At 50.9% G+C, this 20,120-nt stretch overlaps 1 protein-coding gene across 1 annotated transcript in view; it reads left to right on the top strand.

Moving 5' to 3' along the window:
- The window catches only part of PDLIM4 (PDZ and LIM domain 4), a 56,272-nt gene that overhangs the window by 13,130 nt on the left and 23,022 nt on the right, over positions 1-20,120 (top strand). Inside the window, exons 2-3 of the mRNA XM_063349388.1 lie at positions 3,370-3,521; positions 14,384-14,468. Coding sequence (XP_063205458.1) covers positions 3,370-3,521; positions 14,384-14,468 — 237 coding nt within the window. The remainder of the gene's footprint in view (positions 1-3,369; positions 3,522-14,383; positions 14,469-20,120) is intronic.

The following is a 20,120-nucleotide window of genomic DNA, read 5'->3' as shown; positions in this document are numbered from 1 at the left end:
TAATATGCAAAACACGGTTTATTATCACTTGAACAAAAAACCACTTGGTTTTTTGTAGGTGCTCAGCAGCTCGTTGGGCAGGAGCTGGTCTTGGCTGGTTGAGGAGCATCCTGGGTGAGCCCATGGCTCCTGGGTGTGGGTGCTGGCTGCTTGTAGCTTGGTGGGCGCCTGAAGGAGACACCCAGATCCCTCTTGCTCCTTCCTCGTGTATTTGTTCATTTCCACGTGACAATAGAGGGTCATCTTTCCTGGGTGTTTCACTCCAAGCATAGGCGCTGTTACAGAAATTACTGTATTTAAAATTGCATTCTTGTCCTTATAGAGGTCCTGTAGAGTAGGCTCTCTGCATTGGATCCACACGGAGCGAAGCAAGTAGGACCCTTGCATGAGGATTCAGACGCAGCTTTGACCCATAACCAGGCTCGTAGGGCTTTCTGTGGCGTGTTTGCTGTCAATGGCTTTGCACAGCTGTGAGTTAGGAGAACTTGGGTTGAAGTATTTTAAACATTATTCACTAAAATACAAACTTTGGATCTGACAGACATTACAATACTGATTCCCAAGCTGCCGTGACACCAATGCTGTATCTCAAACTAATGAGTTCTTGGAGCACAGCTCCATTTCAAGCCCTCAGTCATCTCTACAGCTAACATAAAATGCTAATATGAAGATACTGCCAAAATAATATGAAATAAACCAGAATCTAAAAATAGGAAACAGCTAAGAGCCCCATTTATGAACAGCTTATTCTCCAGGGAAGCTACAATCTGGTTAAGATCAGTGCAGGGAGAAAAAAATCCATCAGACATCTAGACAGCACTGAATGGACAAGAACAAAATACAGCTGTCCTGGGTCAAGCTGAAGGTCTATTAATCCAAAAGGCTGCTGGCAATGGGGGCTGCGGGGCGAACACCAGGGGAAGTGGAGGGCAACAGGCAAGCACATGGAGATGCTTCCTTGGAGGTGCTGGTTGAGCTTCTGGTTGACTTTCTGGTGGGTCTGGCAGCTTCTGTGGCTGCAGAAGGACCCTAATTCTCGGTGAACTCCCTGTCGTCTTACATGGGTTCAATGAATGCAACTGGACAAAACAGGTCCCAGGGAAAAAATAAACCTATCCCGGGTTGAAATGTCCTGTGTCAGGGCTTTACAGGTAATGTGTGCTGTGCTCAGAAATACCTCCTGTTGTTTGCTCTGGGCTGAGTCACTGGGAGCCCGGGAACCGGGGAGAGGGAAGCTGGGCAGGTTTTTTAGAGCAAAATAGCCCGGCTGAAACTATTGAAGAGCAAATGGCAAATGCTAATTTATTCTGACAATGCAACAAAAGGCTTAATTCAGGCTGCCAGTTCTACTAAACGCAAAAAGGGGTTGGGAGCTCCTCAAACACCTTCAGGTTCATGTTTCAGCGGTATCGTGGCTGTAATCACGCAGGGAGCAGTGCAGCGGGTCCATGTTATGCCAGGTGCCATGTGCCTCTTGCTGTCTCTTTTACCCGCCTCGTCCTGTAAGCAGCCCCAGGGCCATCCACAAAGGGCTTTGGTGGTAAGGCCAAACCCTCTTCAAGTTCCCTATGAAAATAGAACTGGAAACTCTGCTCTGGGGGGACCCGCCTGCAGTGCTGCCTCCAGCTCTGGGGCACCAACAGCAGAAGGACACGGAGCTGTTGGAGCGGGGCCAGAGGAGGCCCCGGAGATGCTGGGAGGGCTGGAGCCCCTCTGCTGTGAGGACAGGCTGAGAGAGCTGGGGGGGTTCAGCCTGGAGAAGAGAAGGCTCCAGGGAGACCTTGGAGCCCCTTCCAGTCCCTCAAGGGGCTCCAGGAGAGCTGGGGAGGGACTCTGGAGCAGGGAGGGGAGCCATGGGACGAGAGGGATCGGGTTTAAACTGAAAGAGGGGAAATTTAGATGAAAGATTAGGAGGGAATTCTTTGCTGTGAGGGCGGTGAGCCCCTGGCCCAGGTTGCCCAGAGAAGCTGTGGCTGCCCCATCCCTAGAGGGGTTCAAGGCCAGGTTGGACGGGGCTTGGAGCAACCTGGTGTGGTGGGAGGTGTCCCTGCCCGGGGCACGGGGTGGCACTGGGTGAGCTTTAGGGTCTCTTCCAATCTGAGCCATTCTGTGATATGACAGGGAGGTGTGCATGCTTCCCTTTCTAAATGACTGCCTGTTTAATGGTGGCCTGCATTGGTTGGGGAACTTGTGGGCATCATGGAGCAGATGGCCAGCACTTCATCTCAAACTGTCTGAAAAACCCTGCCTGGTTTGTTAGTGTCTGGTTGTCCCCATGCACTGACGTAAGCTGCGTCCGAGGGGAGGTGGAGGACAGAGCGGTGATCCTGTTGCCTCAGTCTTTCGAGCAGGGTGTGATGGAGCAGAGACCCATCACCTGAGACAGGGAATTATTCCTCTGTAAATCAAGACTAAACAGAATCAAAGCACCGTTGTGCTCTAAGTACGGTGAGATATGAATAACTGAAAGTCAGAGCTGCTGCACTTTCTCACTTGAGAAACCACATGGTTGGTTAGTGCAGCGTTAGCAGATGATCTGAATGACTGAAGAGGAAATTAGAGGGCAAGCACGTAGCTATTAAGAGTTTAAACAGACACATTTACCTGTCCTGCCAATGCCTTGCATCTTTTTATATTATTGCAAAAATTAAACCCACATTTGTTCTGATGTAAACGAAACGGTAATTTCTGAAGAAACTCTTTTATGGGCTGCAGGATTGGTCTTACAGCTGACCACAAACAGTACCTGGACCTGTCATTAGTTCCTCAGGAAAGAAATGAGTTTTATAAGGTTCTGGCATTCCTACAAAACCAGAAGGAAAGAGTTGTGGAGACTTAACGAGCTGTGTGATATTCCATGCAGGGCTAGAAAGAGACAGGTCATTTGAATAATGGTCAGGAAAAACTGATGTCAAATGTAACCTCTCTGCAGGAAGCAATTAGGGTGACTGCGCTCATCTTCTAATTACGTAGTTAGCCAAAGAGGAGGGCTGCACGTGCTCTTTAGGGATTGACTCTCACAGCGTGATTTAAGGCCTGCAAGCCAAAGGAGTCCGAAGCATCTCTCTTGAAAGAGAGTATTGCATTATTTTAAGCAAGAGACAAATCTGAGGAGAGGAACTGGTCACACGCTGGCAGAAATCTCTTGATTTAAAAGAGCATTGTTGTAGAGGATGGCCCTTGGAGAACTGGGCTGACCCGAGAGCCCTGCTCTGACATCCAGCCTCTGGTAGATGCTATTGGTGTAGGCAAAGCACGTGTCTTCTCCAGAAATCACTATTCCCTTTATCTGCTCCTTATTCCAAGAAACTGGACTTTTTTAAAAAAGAGCATTCTTTTAAATAACCGTTTGTTTTTTTCCTTGCCTAGATTAACCCTGGCAGTAAAGCAGCCATGGCAAACCTGTGCCCAGGAGATATTATTCTGGCAATTAATGGAGAGAGCACGGAGAACATGACGCACCTAGAAGCACAAAACAAGATCAAAGCGTGCATGGACCAGCTACTGCTCTCCCTCAACAGGTAGGTCCTCCTCTTTTTGATGTGCTCCTGGGTCAGCTTTGCTTGGCTCTTCTGCAGGAGGCTTGTGGCCGGCCTGGGGGCAGATGTGCCCTCAGGCTCAGTTCTTGGTGCATCCCCATGGTCTGCATAATTGTTCTGTGTTTTTAAAAACAGTAAAACAGAATTGTTTTTAAAAGATCACTGGTACAAAAATGGGTTCAATTCACTTATATGTGTGGATTATCGTTTGTACCTTGCAAGGCTTGTCCAGGCTGTGAGCTGGGTCAGATCCTTCAACCCAATGGAGTTTTTATCGACTCAAGCAAGAGTAGCACCGGGATCTACATCTCCTTTGGGCAAAGCCTCCCACTTCGTTAACATCCACCTGTCATTTTCCTAAACATCTGTTCAATGAATATACATTTGAAGGTCCTGCCAAACTCACTTTTTTCAAATGTTTCAAAGCAAAACAACGGCTTGGGTTTTTTTTGCTTTCCATTGGAATTAATTCTGTAGCTAAAGGTTCCTCATACAAATCACAAATTATCCAGGCAAAATGAGTGCTCCTTATAAGGCTCACAAATGACTAATGTTATCTGTAATTGATTTAAATAAGTTTATACAGTTTTCCACCTCAGATTAAAAAGGCATTTCCTGCTATAAAGAGCTATCATTTACTGTTTATACTTCTCTTGGAAAACACGTAGTTTCTGACTGGAAGCCTGGGCAGCGGGGAAGGAGCGCTGCCGTAAATGGAGAAGAGCCTTGGTTGCTCCTTATGGTTCATCCAACAGTGGTGTCTGAGCAGCCCGGATGAAGCGGAGTCCCCTGAGCTCAGCCCGTGCCATAGGGATCATGTGGCTTCAGTGTTAGGATAGGAAAAAAAAAAACCACAAGAAAACCCGTCATGCAGGTAGAATTTCCCATAGCCAAGGAGGAGGGGCATTTTGCTTTCCGTTTGGAGCAGTTTTAGGGAGACTGGGTGGTCTTCAACCCCAAACAGGGGCTGTACCCCAGGCAGGACAAGGGTTCCCATGCTGGCTATCCGCAGGCTGGTGGAGCTCTCCTTGGAAGAGGCTGGAATCTTCATGTAGTGATGGGAAGGTTTTGGTGAGCTACCAGCTGCACAGGTGGTTTGGCAGTAGAACAACTTTGTCAGGAGTTAGAATAAAGTTTTACTGAAAACAGCTTTCTCCTGCAGTGTGGCAGCATTTTATTCTCATGTATGAGGGTTTCTCCTCTGTGAATTTGTGGGCTGAATTCCCATTTTTACACCTCATTTTAGCCACCAGTATCAACTGGCGTCTGTTTGTTGGCTGAGATGGGACCCTTGGGTACTCCTCCTTCATGGGAGGCATGCAGTATGTGCCCAGCTTTCTGCTGGTGGCCACCTGGTCTTAATGGTTAGGAAGTGGTGCTTGGATATTGCTGGCAGTAGCTGTGACCATACTGGTGGTGGGAGCTGCCGTGTCAGTGTACGTGGTGCCAGCGGTATCTCCATGAAGGTGCATCTCCTCTCCTAAGAGGTGACTTCTTGCATGGACACAGGGCAGAGGTTCTGTCACACTGGCACAGCTCCGCGCCATTGCGAGGGGAGTGGACAGAGGTCTCACAGCAGTGCGGGAATGTGCCTTGGTGGGGTTAGGGATGATCTGTTGCCTGTTTAGTTTCCCTGAGATGCAGAAATGGTCATTAACGACCTTGCGGTGGTCTGGAAGCTGCTGTGTGGAAGACTTCTGGCAGCAGAATGGAGGGTCTGTAGCTTCAGGTTGGGTTTGCCCAACTGCACCTACCGAGGTGGATATTTTTAACTGTGGGACCTCGCAGGTGGCCAGAGGAGCGGTGGGTTCTCTATAGCGGATGTTGCTGGTGATGGCCCACAGCCTTGCAGTGGTGTGTGATTCGTGGGTGAGGTGGCCTGGACTTTGCTAGGCGAGGAGGTAGGCAAGAGGATTGCCGTGGTTTTGTCGGGCCTTAAAGCCTTCATAAATGTAGATTTCAAAGGCAAAATAAATGCTCAGGTTTCTGCAAGCCAGGAACGGACAGGAGCTGGTGGCGGTGAGGAACTCTTCAGCGTGGGGTGGCTGCTCTCGGGAAGGAGATCACACTGTTGGGTCAGTTAGGTGTGCCCAGAGACATCCCTGGGAGTCGCCTTTCTCTTGATAGGAAAAACTGAATAGTTTATTTTTTCTACGGTAAGGAAAGCAGCTCCAGCAACGCTTTATTAGGTCTATTTTTAGTTTGGCCCAAAGCGAGTGCTCGGTGACATGGCTCTTGGATCTCTCTCCTGCTTCCCGAGTGACCTGTTGGATCCAGATGACTCTGCCCAGCCATTACTCATCACTGGAAGCGTGTCTGGCGCTGCCTCCTCGGTGTGAGCCGATCCCTGCTCCGGGACCGGCCTCCTGGAGAGCACCCGGCACCTGGAGGTCACCCCGACCTGGTGCTGGAACTGCATCCCGGGGCAGTGATGGGGGATTTTGTTGGTTTGTGTGCGATGTCCAGCAGCTGCTGTTTGTCACAGCTGCGGATCACCGCCCAGCACCCCGAGCCCCAGGAAAGCCCCACATGCGGAGCTGGGCATCAGCACCTTCTCCTTCCCTGGGCAGAAGGATGCTCTCCAAGCAGCGTCCTCTCTGTACGCTGCCTTCAACAAGATATAATTTGCAAATCAACACAAGGAGGAGATATTTTTTTTAAATAAGTGCATTTGAAATATATTTGAAATAATGAGCTTGTTTGTTGTTTACTGAAGACATATGAAATTTGATGTTAATTCTGTTTTGCCAAAGGAGGTTCCCTCCCGCCAGGCGTGTGTGCCAAAGGAGGGCAGAGAGCTGGGCAACGAGCCTGGCAGCGAAGGGCTTCCAGCCCTCTGGTGCCCTTTGGGCTTCTTCCATCCCCTGCCCTTTCTCCATGAACCCTTGGCATTATGCGTTACCGAGATACAGAACAAGACCGGTTTTGTTTGCAAACTGTGGTCAGTAAATGCCCTTTGACAAGAAAGTTCAGTAGGAAAATCAGAACAGGGGGAAAATGTGCAAGGGAAGACAAGAAGGGGGAGTCATTGTGTGGTCTGACGGGATGTCCTGGGATCGTTGTGGCCCGTCTGGGTTTCGGAGGCTTTGAGGATGCAGAGAGACCATTGAATTTGTTGGGAGGAGATGCTGATTATCCTGTTTATCAAATTCATTAAGACATGTGGATACAGCAGTGGGGAAACAAGTAAAGAGCCAGGAGGACTGACTGTTTGTGGGTGGAATAAACAATTAGAGTGTGAAACTTTCCCATGCAGGGGATATCTCTACCCTGTACTTGGGATGCAACAAGTGAAATAAGTGGGATTTCTGTCACGATCCAAACTTTGGCCACAGTCAGGCGTGACCCTGTGGCTGGGCTGCAAATAGATGGGCGCATCTGTCGTTAGCACAGTCTGTCATTAGGAACGTCACAGCGGGTTTGATGGTTTTTCTCTTACCCGGCTGCATGGCAGAATCCATTCATTGAGTCGCTCTGGAAGGAGAAAAACGGAGAGTTCCTGGTCAGATGTGAACATATAATTTCCAAACCCCGTAATGGAGAGCAGCACCCAGGGCACTCCTCCCCATGGCTCTGCTGGCCCGAGGACCATGCCAGATGTTGGCAGCACATCTGCTGGGGCTTTGCTTGCTGGGGGCTGTGCTGAGCTCCAGAGGGAGGTGGGTGGGGGGACCGTGACACTGGGACCCCTGGAAAAGTGAAGCTTTGAGTCCACGGGAAAGATCCATGGTGCAAATGGCGTGGCTGCGTGGGCAAAAAGGAACCGCATTGTTTCCTAGTGTATCTGGCATGGTTGCGTGACAGCTCCTGGGACACGGCGGGAACATTGGTTTTCTGTCCGTGGGACGCTCTGGTTTCCCTGGACTTGTTGTGAATCCTGCAGGAGACAGGGCTGCGGGTGCAGTACTGAAGAGGTGGCTCTGAAGATGAGCTCTGGTGGCTTGCAAAGAAAAGCAGGGCTCAGGGCAGCTCTGCATCTGATCCTTCCCATAACTTTAGGGGGGATGAGGGAGACAGTGTTTGCAGGGCAGCGGCAGCAGAACACTCAGCGTGGGGAGAAGCTGGTAGAGCCTGGGCCTTCTGTCTCCAGACAGCGGTCACCTCGGAGGGAAAAGCTGTTTTGTTTTCCAACACTAACAAAGGATCCAGCAACACAGTCTTGATAGATCGCATCTGGATTCTCTGTACTGACGTACACTCATGTGAACAAGTACTTGCGCATTGAAATCAATGTTATTTCTCGCAATCAACCCTTTCTTATCTTGGAAGACAGTCAGTGTCCAGGCAAGTGCGCACAGGAGGCCTGGGGCCCAGCGATAACCAGCTCGGCAGTGCAGCCTGCCCTCTCCTCCCTTACATATTACTGTGTATTTTCTTATCCCTTTTGAAGAAAGCCTTCCCAGCTCCTTTGAATGTTAACATCTCTCCTGGTTATGCTGCAGCCCTGGTTATTAGGGGAGACTTGTTACTTCAGATCGAGTCATGATTCAAATAAAAGCAGCTGTAAAATTGGGTTGGAGCCATGCTTTGCTGAAACCACTGCTTGAGAACAGAGGGTTGAGCGCGCAAAGGACCTCGGGCGCTGGACAAGAGACCTCGTGGCGTCACCGACGCCATTCCCGCTGACGCACACCACGGAAAAGCCCTCGGCAGCACTGTCCGGACCTGCCCAGCCGTGCCAGTGGTGGAAGGCGAGCCCCAAAGCTTGCTCTGAAGCATTTGCCATCTGCCAGCTGGGAGCTGCATCCTTCCTGGAGGAGCTGGTCCCAAGCCCTTGTGGGGGAAGCTGCTGGGAAGGGGGTGCTGCAGCTTTAAGTGTGTTGGGGACTGTGGTTCCCCTGTGTCCCCTGCAGCTCAGGCAGTGTCGGTATGTGGCAGGCTGTCCCTGCGCTCAGCCTGTACTAACATAGATTTATTTTTCTAAAATCTCTACTCTGTCTTTTATCGAGGTCTGTAAGTGCTGTTGGAGTCCCTCTTTCCTCACGTTCCCCTTCTCTGATGCCTCTCTCTGCTAGACTCCTCTTCCTATGAACTTAGTGAGTGTTTTGTCCCCCGCTTCAGCGGGTTGTGTTTTCGTTGAATCCTAGAATGGTTAGAGTCGGAAGGGACCTTAAAGATCATCCAGTGCCACCCCCTGCCCTGGGCAGGGACACCTCCCACCACACCAGGTTGCTCCAAGCCCCGACCAACCTGGCCTTGAACACCTCCAGGGATGGGGCAGCCACAGCTTCTCTGGGCAACCTGGGCCAGGGGCTCACCACCCTCACAGCAAACAATTTCTTCCTGAGATCTCATCGAAATCTCCCCTCTTTCAGTGTAAAACCGAGATGTGCAGGGCTGTTTCTGGGCAGCATGGAAAGCAAAGCAGCACAGCGGCCTTTCTGTTTTGAGATGGAGCAGAGGAAAATCCTCATCAGCTTATGAAAGGAGTTGATTTCTGTAACCGATGCTCTGATGTAATGTGTGAGGCGCTACCTGGGTATCCCTGTGACAGGGGGTTGGCATTCAAACTGTAGTTAATGGCTCCAAAATGTGAGGCCAGGAGTTCAAGTGGGCTTAGTAAAGCAGCGCCTGGCACCTGGGCTGCGGTGGGAGGCGGCGATGGTGCTGGTGAAGGCTTAGCAGGATGGGTCAGGATGAATCAGCCGCTTCCAGCATCGTCTTCCCAGCTCTTGAATCCCAAGCTGGGGGCTGCTTTGCTTCTCCTGCTGTACTGGCATCTGCAGGGGAGGGTGAGGGCAGGTATGTGGCTGCTGGCTGGAGGAGATCCTGGGTGTTTAAGCAGCCCCATGTGTTATTACTCACAAAAATGTGGTATGGAGGTGTTGGTATTTAGCCACCAAATGTATGCATTTGACTGGCGGCCAGGGATTTCAGAGTTTTAAGTAAAGTAAATGTGTGGATAAGGGTGATCACATGGTAAAACTTGTTTGTTTTTTTTTTTCTTGTTGTCTCTAAGTTACACAAATTAAGAAATTCCTTATCCAGCAAGAAGTGTGCTTTCTGGCTCTTCCGCCCCAGCACTAACATGTTCATGTTCCTGTGATGTGCAGGGAGGAATTCACATGTGTTGTGAGACCTTTTTTTTTTTTTTTTTTAAAAAAAAAAAAAAGGAAATTTGATGCCATTCTTCCCAGTCAAATACAATTACAGCCTTTTTTTTTGGTAATAGCACTGGGGCTGTTTGTGTGTGGGGTCAGGTGGGTGCTGGGGGACTGGCAGCATCTCCCTGACCCTGGGCACGGCCGAGGCCCCCGGGGTTGTTGCGTTGTGTTTGTTTCCTGACTGTGGTGTCAAAGCATAAATCCGCAAAGTTTTGGCTTTGGTTCCTTCTGTCTACAATAAATCCTGGAAGCAGTTTCTTTGCCCCTCCACCTGGTGTGCGCGCTGGTGGGGCGGCACTGCCAGGCACTTGCCCGTGGAGGGAGGGTTTTTCAGAGACAGTAATTTTTCTTTTTAAATAGCGGCTGCTATTTAGCAGCACCCCCTGCACAGCGCGGGGGGGTGGTTTGCTCTGTGCAGCCCTGGCAGAGCGAGGACGAGGGGCTGAGGAGGAAGCAAACCAGCGGGGATGGGCTGTGAAAACCCAAATGCCTTTATAGGTGGCAGCGGCACGAACGCGGGCCAGGTTTGTTCTCGTTTGCTTGAGCCCGAGTGACCGGGGGAAGCAGCAGCCGCCCAGGTGCAGAGCTCGCAGCCATTGAACCCCCTTCCCAGCGGACGCGCGGCGTGTGCGGGGAGCCCACGCGGACCCAAGCGCCGTTACAGCCCTGCTGAGTCTGCTTGGAGAATTTCAGTATGAAGATTTTGAGTATGAAGATTTTCTATTTATTCCTGCCCTCTGGACAGAGACGGAGCTTCTCTGGAAGTTTCTGTGGGAGAAAGTCCAGCAATGACTCTGCTGGACGTGTAGCCCCAAAAGTCCTTGGAACCTCACATAGCTGATGTTGTCCCGAGCCCCATTCCCGCCCCCCCAGCTCGTGGAGGTTTTGCCGGGGTGCGTTCACTGCAAGCCGTGCTGCTGGAAGATGGGAAGGATGACAATGTATGATGTTCTCAAGTTTCCAGTAAAAGTACAACTGGAAAAGTGAATCACAGCTTCCCCTCTGGAGCTCCTTGAGGACTAATAGAGAGGAAAACCGGCAGCTTTCCAGAGCCTGGATGCACAGCGGTGGTTTCAGCCGAGAGGAATGAAGGAGGAGAAATCCCGCGGCTTCTCCTTCACGTACCCTGGATGAGCCGGGTCCATCGGGGTGCTCAGCCGAGCCCAGCGCCCGTGCCATTCACCAGCCTTGCCTAGCAGGTGACAACCCTCCATCAGGCTGTGGGGACGGATCCATCTATGGTCACCACGGTGAGGTTCCCAGTCCTGGGCAAGTGGAAGCATCATCTGTAGCTGCTCCTAGTCTCAGTTCAGCTCCCAGAAGGCTTACGGCCATATCAGTGATAAAAATCAGTGGTGACCGTAGTCATGTGCCACCAGGGAGGTGAATAGCATTCAGGAGATGGGCAGGAACCTGCAGTCACCCCCACCCCCAAAAGGGTCTATACAAATTGGTGTGAAATCCTGCAATAGGCTTGTTCTGGAGGTTTGTGTAGCAGACAGCAGCATCCCGGGTCCAGTCTGGCACTTTCCCAAGTGCTAACTGTTAGTTTATAAGGGGATGGAGAAATTAGAAATTCAATAAGGCCCAGGAATTCTTGCAACTTAGAAGCAGCTCTACAAATGTAGAGGGCAAGACTTGCAGATCATTACCAGGTGAAAAAACATTTTGGTGAAGTATGTGAGCATATGCAAGTAATCTTTTGAGAATGACGTTGTGTCTTTTAGCAAACAAATCGTGGGATAAAAGGTGTCTGCAACTTTATTTTTTAGTTATGTCTTGTTAATGGGTGCGTTTCCCACGAAGCCCCGTGTTGAAGGCCCGGCACTAACCTAGGTCAAGTTATTTTTCTTAGGATTGTCCTAGCAGCCGTTAAAATAGAGTAGAGCGTTGTTAGCGCAGGGTAATGATTTCCACATAGCTGACTTTAATCCCCTACAACACATCTGAAAACACTTTTCCCGTCCTTGAGCCGTAAATTAAATGACTTGGAACATTTGAGCGCGACGTCGGATCTCTTACCCACTCTGTTAGAAAAGCGTGATTAGTTTTTGCTGGTGCCCAAACACAAAGCTGTGACTGTTGGTAGCATGAACCTGCTGCCAGGGTGGCTTGGGGTGGCCATGCTGCTCTGGGGCTCGTTTGGTTCCCCTGTCTGGGGGGCTGCAGGGGACCCCGCTGCTGCTGGTCCTGCCGGGATGTGGGCACAGGGTGAGATCTGGGCATCCCCCGTGCTGCAGTGGTGCCCAGGGCATCGGACTCTTAGGCAGTCACTTCTTAATTATTTTGAATTATCTCGTAGTCCACTGTTCCCGTGGAAAAGAGGGGGGTCTCCTTGTGTAAGCATCAATGCTCATCAGACTTACAACTGGCAGTTCTATTTGGTGGGGCTGGTGTTTCTCCCATTCTCCTTTGCCTTTAAAAGGGCCAAATAGAACCTGAATTGTGCCACATCAGCTTAATTTCAGAGTATAGAATCACAGAATGGTTTGGGTTGGAAGGGACCTTAAAGCCCACCCAGTGCCACCCCCTGCCCTGGGCAGGGACACCTCCCACCACACCAGGTTGCTCCAAGCCCCGTCCAACCTGGCCTTGAACCCCTCCAGGGATGGGGCAGCCACAGCTTCTCCGGGCAACCTAACCTGGGAAGCTGGTCCAGGTGGAAACGGTGGCTGGGGTGAGCCTGGCTTTGCTCAGGCCAGCGCTGGAAGGTGCACAAGGCTGTGCTGCTTACACCGAGGACTTCTGGCTTCTCTAGAGAGCTGATGGTGAAGCCTGGAGTTTAATCATTAAAAGCACTAACTGTGAGTCGGCTTCTACGTGCAAACCTAACGCTGTCCGTGTCTTTCATTAAGTGGGGAGATGAGAATTGTGAAAAACACAAGTTTAGCTGCTTTCTGGTACAGCACGTGTGATCTTTGTTCATTTAGGGGTATGGGAACTGGGACAGTCCAAGTGGAAAGTGCTGGCAGTACTGGTGACTGAATGCTATAACTTCATGTAAAACAAATTTACTGCTGTCGCTCTTATCTTCTGCAATCAGAATTGCTTTCTGAATCTCGGTTCTTATTTACTGGCAAATTGAAGTCTTCAGGGATCCTTTTAGCTGTGTTTGGCATGTGGGCTCCAGAGCTGAGGGAAGGGGAATGTCGTAACTGCCCCGTCTCGGGGGCAGTGGGAACACACATCGGGCTGAGTCAGTGTAGGGGAAAAAAGCACGGAAATTATAACGATGGTCTCTGCCAATGTAATTAGGCATTTTCATTGTTCTGGGCCTCCAGATGAAATTCTTAATGTGGAAGCAATATCCACAGCACTGGATCGTGGCAAAAAGCGAGGTGGGATTGCTAGGAATGCTGCCATTCCTGGGAAGGCTGGTTTCCTTTGTCCCACCAAAAACAGTTGGAAAGACCAGCTTAAAGTGAATGGTTCCAGCCTAAAATCAAATAATTACATTAAAGGTAATTTATCAGAACAAGACATCTAGCTATGAGAAAGAGTAGGTTATTCCCTGTTGAAAAAGCTGTGATGGTAGTACCGAGTAATGGTTTGCAATGAAAAAAAGGTTAAATCCTCAGGGGATGGATCCAAAGTGTGTTACAGCCAGTGGGAGTCTTGGCTTTTGATAGGTTTTGGATCAGACCCTGCCCTTGGAAAGGTTGGTTTGTTTGCTCACTGCTTTAGATGCAAAATACCAAAGGTAAAAAAAAAAATGACCTCGAGGATTCCTGGGTTAAAACCGTGCTCCTTATTTTTCAAACTTGGACTCTGCAGATAATTAAACCAAAGCGGAGTGTGGTATGTGGCAGGGGCCAGAGTCCGTGGAAGGATGCTTGGCCGCAGGCAGTGATCCCTGCCTGGCAGAACCAGACCTATTCTCCCGAAGTGGTGTGTACGTGGACGGTGATGATAAATGGAATAGTTTGCATTTGAAAACTTGTACTTCGTGATGCAGTTTCCATCTCCCAGCTCAACCTCTCAGCATCCAGAAAAGTCGGTGTATGTGTCTGCCGGACCTTGCCGGGTCCCTGCAGCTCCCTCGTGCCCCATGCTGGCCATCGCATCCCAGCCATGCCCCTGAATGCCTCTGGGGGGAAAAAATGATATGGCACACGGAAAATCTTTGGACAGTGGCAGCGTCCTGCTCTGGCTTGGCAGGACTGAAGGTGCATTTGTGAATGGAAACTCTATTTTCAGGACTTTTTCTATCCAGCACCCGTGTTGAAAGGGTCAGGATGATTCATGCAGGGTCACGTAAGCCTTGTAGCTGAAAGGCATTTATAGAATTGCTGCAGTGTCCTAGTACGTAGGCCTGCCAGGGAAGGGGAAAAAAAGATATATAGATATACACATAATCTGAATGCATTTCAGGATTCAGGGCCGGAATAAAGGGGCAAAGCCAGCCAAACAAGAACCACCCCAAGTCTGTCTCCTGATTTCTTCAACTGAAATAGGTTTGTGTCTTAAACTCCACGCTAAGGTCAATCCTGAAGAATGGTTTTCAGCTTCATGGTTTTAATAGCACGGAACTGGCATCTTCTCTGTTCACCATTGTACTATTTCTTAGGGTAATTTTAGGCAAACATATATATATATTTTCATTCCCTGGCAGGCCTATATACTATATATATGTTTGGGTTTGGTTTTTAAGAAGTCTGGGGTTTTGTTGTTTGGAGGATTTGGGGGGTTTGGGGCTTTTAAAATCAATTTAAGGTGAGTTTGTTTAATTTCCCCTTGCAGAGCCGAAGGGAAGACCTGGTCCCCCCCAGTTCTGGAAGATGGCAAGGCTCAAGCGTACCGGATCAACATAGAGCCGGAACCGCAGGTACAGCCGCAGCAGCCCTGTGCCCCAGCTGCTCTCCCAGCTCGCGGTTCTGGGGAGGGGAGATCCAGATCTGGGATCTGGGAAGCCCTCTGCTCCACCTGCATTCCTTCCAGGGGTTAAGGAGTTTCTATACGTGGTTTTAAAGTGTTGTGTTTGTTAGACTTTTCTCTGCTGTGCGTTCCTTGGGCTGGTAGAGCCCAGGCTCCTGTGGTGATCCAGAGTCCTGAACTGATCTGGCTTAGACCCAGCTCGGTGACTACCCTCCGCCCAAGTCAGGCGTTACTGAATCGTTTGCCAGCGGCGTGAGGAGGCTGGGATGTGCCACGGGGGGAGCACCCAGCACCGGACCTGCCACGGGGCCATGGTCACTGTTGGGAGCTCTAAGGGTGCTGCCCGACGCCAGCCTGTCCTGGAGTGCAGCACAGCCGGGGTCTGTTTGCACCTGCCTCGGCCGCCGTGCCTCCATCTCGGCTGCTTCCAAAATCCGCCGCACCCTCCTAATCCTGTGGCAGTGAGTCACGTCACGTGGCGGTGGATGATTATTTTTTTTGTGTGATGACAGTCTCTTTTTTTTTTTTTTTTTTTCCCCTTCTGTTCACTCCTTTCTCTTCCTTCTCTCTGTTTTGCTTGACTTTTCCCTCTACCTTCATCTCTTCCCTTCCACCCTCCTGCCTGCCCTGCCTTCCCACCCCGTCATCTCCGAGAGCCGGGGCAAGGGCAGCATCGTCTCCAGCAGCTGCCTGCTACCAGGAGGTGGATGGACCTGAACAGGCTTCCATCCTTCCTACCCATCTCTTGACTAATAGCTTGGTATCAAAGTCAAAGATGACTCTTGTTCTCCTTTGGGCTCCTCAAAGGGAAGAGGAATGGTGTTCGCTCCTCCCTTTCTATCTCTGAGTTAGCTGGCTGTTGGGTTTTTGGATGTGCTGGTCCATGATATATGGTATAGAGGTATCAGGGGAATGAGGAGATGATGAGGGATGGAGACCAGGAAGAGCGGACAGGGCAGAGGGGAGCTCCTGCTGTCATGCTCCTCCTCGGATGGCCTCTGAGATGGTGTGCATGCTGCCAGCTTTGCCAGGGCACACAAGGTAATAGATGGCAGGACTGAAGCCTGCTGAGACTTCTCACTGCTGCAGGTTGGCCAAACCCCTCCCAGAGCAGTAGCAGAGCCACCACAGCTGCTTGCAAGCTTTGGAAAACAAAAGTAGATCAGTTCAGGCTGACAAAAAACCTCCTGTGATTGCCACAGCAACGTGGGAGCACTCCTGCGCTGATGCTGAGAGGTCAAATATTGCTCATGTGGTTTCCTTCTCCACAAAGGTTGTTTGTGTTATGGGCTGTTTCATGACAGCCTTTTCTCCACTCTCACAAAGTGCCCCCCTGCAGATGCTGCTGGCTTTGGTTTGCTGCTCATTCCTAGAGGCGGTTCTTTGAGTGTCCTGACAAGGGTCCCAGGGTCCCCCCAGCCCTTCCTCGTCTCAGTCCAGAAGGAACACAAGACCTGCAAGGAAGGAAGAGAGTGGGATGGTGCTATGAGGAGTGGTGTTGGCCTCATTTCCCATCAGTGAGGAGTGAGGAGAGAGCACTGGCAGCAGAGACTCCACCAAATGATGAGGACGGGGGAGAGATTCTCCAAACCCCACAAAGAGCTGACCTGTATAGTCACAGAATGGTCAGAGTTGGAAGGGACCTTAAAGGCCATCCAGTGCCACCCCCTGCCCTGGGCAGGGACACCTCCCACCACACCAGGTTGCTCCAAGCCCCGTCCAACCTGGCCTTGAACCCCTCCAGGGATGGGGCAGCCACAGCTTCTCTGGGCAACCTGGGCCAGGGGCTCACCACCCTCACAGCAAAGAATTCCTTCCTAATCTCTCATCTAAATCTCCCCTCTTTCAGTTTAAAACCGTTCCCCCTCATCCCATGGCTCCCCTCCCTGATCCAGAGTCCCTCCCCAGCTTTCCTGGAGCCCCTTGAGGGACTGGAAGGGGCTCCAAGGTCTCCCCGGAGCCTTCTCTTCTCCAGGCAGAACCCCCCCAGCTCTCTCAGCCTGTCCTCACAGCAGAGGGGCTCCAGCCCTCCCAGCATCTCCGGGGCCTCCTCTGGCCCCGCTCCAACAGCTCCGTGTCCTTCTGCTGTTGGTGCCCCAGAGCTGGAGGCAGCACTGCAGGGGGGTCTCCCCCGAGCGGAGCAGAGGGGCAGAATCCCCCCCTCGCCCTGCTGCCCACGCTGCTGGGGATGGAGCCCAGGCTGCGGGGGGTTTCTGGGCTGCCAGTGCACGTTGCCGGCTTGTGTTGAGCTTCTTCTCAGCCAGTTCCCGCCTGTGAATTTATCAGCCTTTGCAACCACATAGAAATTTGCAAATATTTTGCATTCCCCCCCGGGCACAGCGGGCAGAGGGGCTTTGCTGCTGGCACTGTGGAATGGCAGCACCAGCAAACCCGCCCCAGTACCGCACACGAGTGACTGGTGGGTCTGCTCATCTTTCCTGCCCTGACTGACAGAGCAGTGTGATCTGTCTGCTTGGGCTTTGAGTTCTGGCCATGTTTGCTTCATTCATCAATTACAGCAATCTTTTTTGACAGATATTTTTTCTTAATAGACTTTGATGTGCCCAAAACCCTATGAATAATATTAAATGAGGACCAAATGTGCAGCAGTCCTACTGCCAGATACAACATTTCTGAGGTTTAATGCAGATTGGATTTGAATCTGACTATTAATATATGTTACAGATGGATCTTTTTAAAAATTAGGCAGTTACAAAGAATATAATGAGGGGGGCAGGGGTGGAGTTTTCCTGAATCCAGACCTACACTGGAAATGTCTAAATCTGGGGAGTACTTGGTGGGTAAAACAGACGTGTTTGCAGCAAGGCACCGTACGAATGAGAAGAAGGAGGTAAAGACAGCAGATTCTTGCGTTTGCTGTCTTTGTCAATGGCTATATCTCCACGTTGTCTTGTGTAATGGCTTTTCTGGCCTCCCGGGGAGGAGGTGAAGGAGGTTCCATGCCCCATGCCCACAGTAGAGGATGCTTGCTGGGGTTGCACCCAAGATGTGCTGGTTGACCCTTCTCCTTCCCCAAATGGACTGTGCCTTGAGCGTGGCTCACGCTGATAGCTCAGGACGCGTGCCAGCAGCTGTCCTAACCCCTGTGTTATTGCAGATGTCCCCTGACACCAAGGGCGATCATCAGCACCCAAGAGCGCAGACCCTTGCAGCAGGCATCCCGTCCCCCGGGAGCGGAGATCCCGGTCGTGGCTGGAGATCCCTGTGGAGCAATGCCATATGGCCCAGGGCTGTCCTGTGCTGTCTTCATTCAGTCCCTGTAGCAAAAGCACCTCTTAGATTGTGAGAAAGAAAAGACTCATTGTGAAGTAATAGCTTGGCTCAAAGCGTGCAACCTTGAGGTGCACTTCCTCACATCTGGAAAAAAGCCGTCTGCTTTGAAACACAGGAGAAAAAAATCTGCTGGAATTCTGCCCTCAAATCACAAAAATAGGTTTGGGGTTGTGCCTTGAAAGGGTTTTGAGAGTTTCACCCCAAGTGGCCTTTCCAGTAACACGGAGCAGAAGTCTTTCCTTCCTCTGGGTTTTATTCTATCAACTTTTCCGTCGTCCTGGGCAAAGATGTCTTGAAAGTCTTTTGACTTGTGACTGCAGCAATTCATACTAGACTAAATCCGTGTGATTTCTAGGAAAGCGCGTGCCCTACAATTACATTTTAGTTTATTTAGGTGCGATCTTTGTCTTGAGGGCAGTGAGGTTTGCACTTATTCTTTGTGCAAGGGAGGCTGGAAGGTACGGAGCGGCTGCTGAGCTCTCCTCTTGCTAAATCTCTTGTGGTTTGACAGTTACGCTTTGTGGAAAACCCCTGCTCAGAGACCAAGAATGTAATCAATCCTCCTTATTAAAACTTTGATTAATATGATGACTGGGGGGAATAACTGCCCTTGCAGCTGAAGAAGTTGGAAGTGGAGAGAGCTGCTTGTTCACAATGAGCAGAAATGACACTGAACAGGATGCGAGTGAGTCACCTTCGTGAAATAATGGTTTGGGTTTTTTAAAGCAGACTTTGGTTATCAGCTAGTTACACTATGCAGGTCTGTCCTTAACAGCAAGGGTCTATGGAGGAGGATACAAATTCAATGACGTTCAAACTTGCGTCCTCACTAACGAAGGACTGCATCTTTGTCGAACCCGGTCATGGGTGATGGTGGGACCCGCGGGGATGCTGCCAGCACCTGAAGTCAGCATTCCCATCACGCAGACATGACATCGCTGCTGACATGTTGGGATCTCTGGTCGTGCTTGGCCGCCAGCTGTTTGCCCGGTGCCGGCGTCGCTGTGGGCACCGTCCCTGGCCATCCCTCCCTGGCATTCAGGGAGAGCGGGAGCACCAATCCATCAGTTCCTGGAAATCCCACTGTCTTCAGCTTCTTGTAGCATGAGCTCGCTAGTCAAAATACCGCCATGTGGTGCTAATAAAGGGAGAGGATGTTTGTTTTCTTGACCCTTCACGTACTGCCAGAATTGGCAGCTTTCTGGCCCGGGGGGGCTGGAAACGAGGGCTTTGAGCTGTGGGGCAGAGCCCCGTCAGCGCTAATTGACAGTAGATCAAGTGTCTGGGTGGGAGAATAATTGCAGCAGAAATTAAATTGGTAGCACGTAGCTGGAGCTGAAATAGGATGTGAGTCCTTGCAAACCTGGATGCTTGGCTAAAATAAGCGACGTGGGGTGAAAGGCTGGGTTTCCTCTGGCCGCCCGGAGAGGGAGAGGCACTTCCCACAGGCGGTCGTCATCCCCGTCCCTGCGGGAATGGCATCCCAGTGCCACCTGGCTGGCAGAGCGGCATCCGGGTGGGTCCTGGGGCAGGGATGGGGAGGGTGGGTTGATGCTCCCGGTCCCCTTTGCCTTGGTCCTCTCTCGTGCTGCACCCTGTGGGCTTTCCAAGACCAACCATTGACTGAGGGGTGAGCTCTGAGCCGTGGAGAAGAGCTGGTCCTTCCATAGCGCAGGGGAGTCGCACAGGAAGGATGAAACGTTTCTGCTTGTCACTTAAGGTTTTTTCTATAATGTGTTATTTTGTGCTTGACACCAAATTCTCAGCCTCTAGGGATTCATGTTAGTTTGCTCTGACTAAAATCCAGGTGCAAGGCAGGCAGCTTGCCGTGTGAAAACACCAACCAGGATGGGGTGAAGAGGAGGAACTGGGGCCAACTTGCCTCTACCATAGCTGTTCAAGCAGCCTGAACCACATAGTGCAAGAAACCCAATGCCACGTGTCAGCCGGGCCAATGGAAATGCAAACATAGAATCCTAGAATGGTTTGGGTTGGAAGGGACCTTAAAGCCCACCCAGTGCCACCCCCTGCCCTGGGCAGGGACACCTCCCACCACACCAGGTTGCTCCAAGCCCTGTCCAACGTGGGCTTGAACACCTCCAGGGATGGGGCAGCCACAGCTTCTCTGGGCAACCTGGGCCAGGGGTTCACCAGCCTCAGAGTGAAAAATTTCTTCCTTATATCTAGTCTAAGTCTTCTCTCTTTCAGTTTAAAACCGTTTCCCAGCATCGTTCCCATGAGCTTCTCATACCTGCCCTGACCTCAGAAGTAGCCGCCCCATAATAGTGTCAGTCTGCTATACTGCTGA

Source organism: Chroicocephalus ridibundus, chromosome 11 (assembly GCF_963924245.1).
Source record: "Chroicocephalus ridibundus chromosome 11, bChrRid1.1, whole genome shotgun sequence".
In the NCBI taxonomy this organism is placed as follows: Eukaryota; Metazoa; Chordata; class Aves; order Charadriiformes; family Laridae; genus Chroicocephalus; species Chroicocephalus ridibundus.
This window is presented reverse-complemented; position numbering and strand designations above follow the sequence as displayed.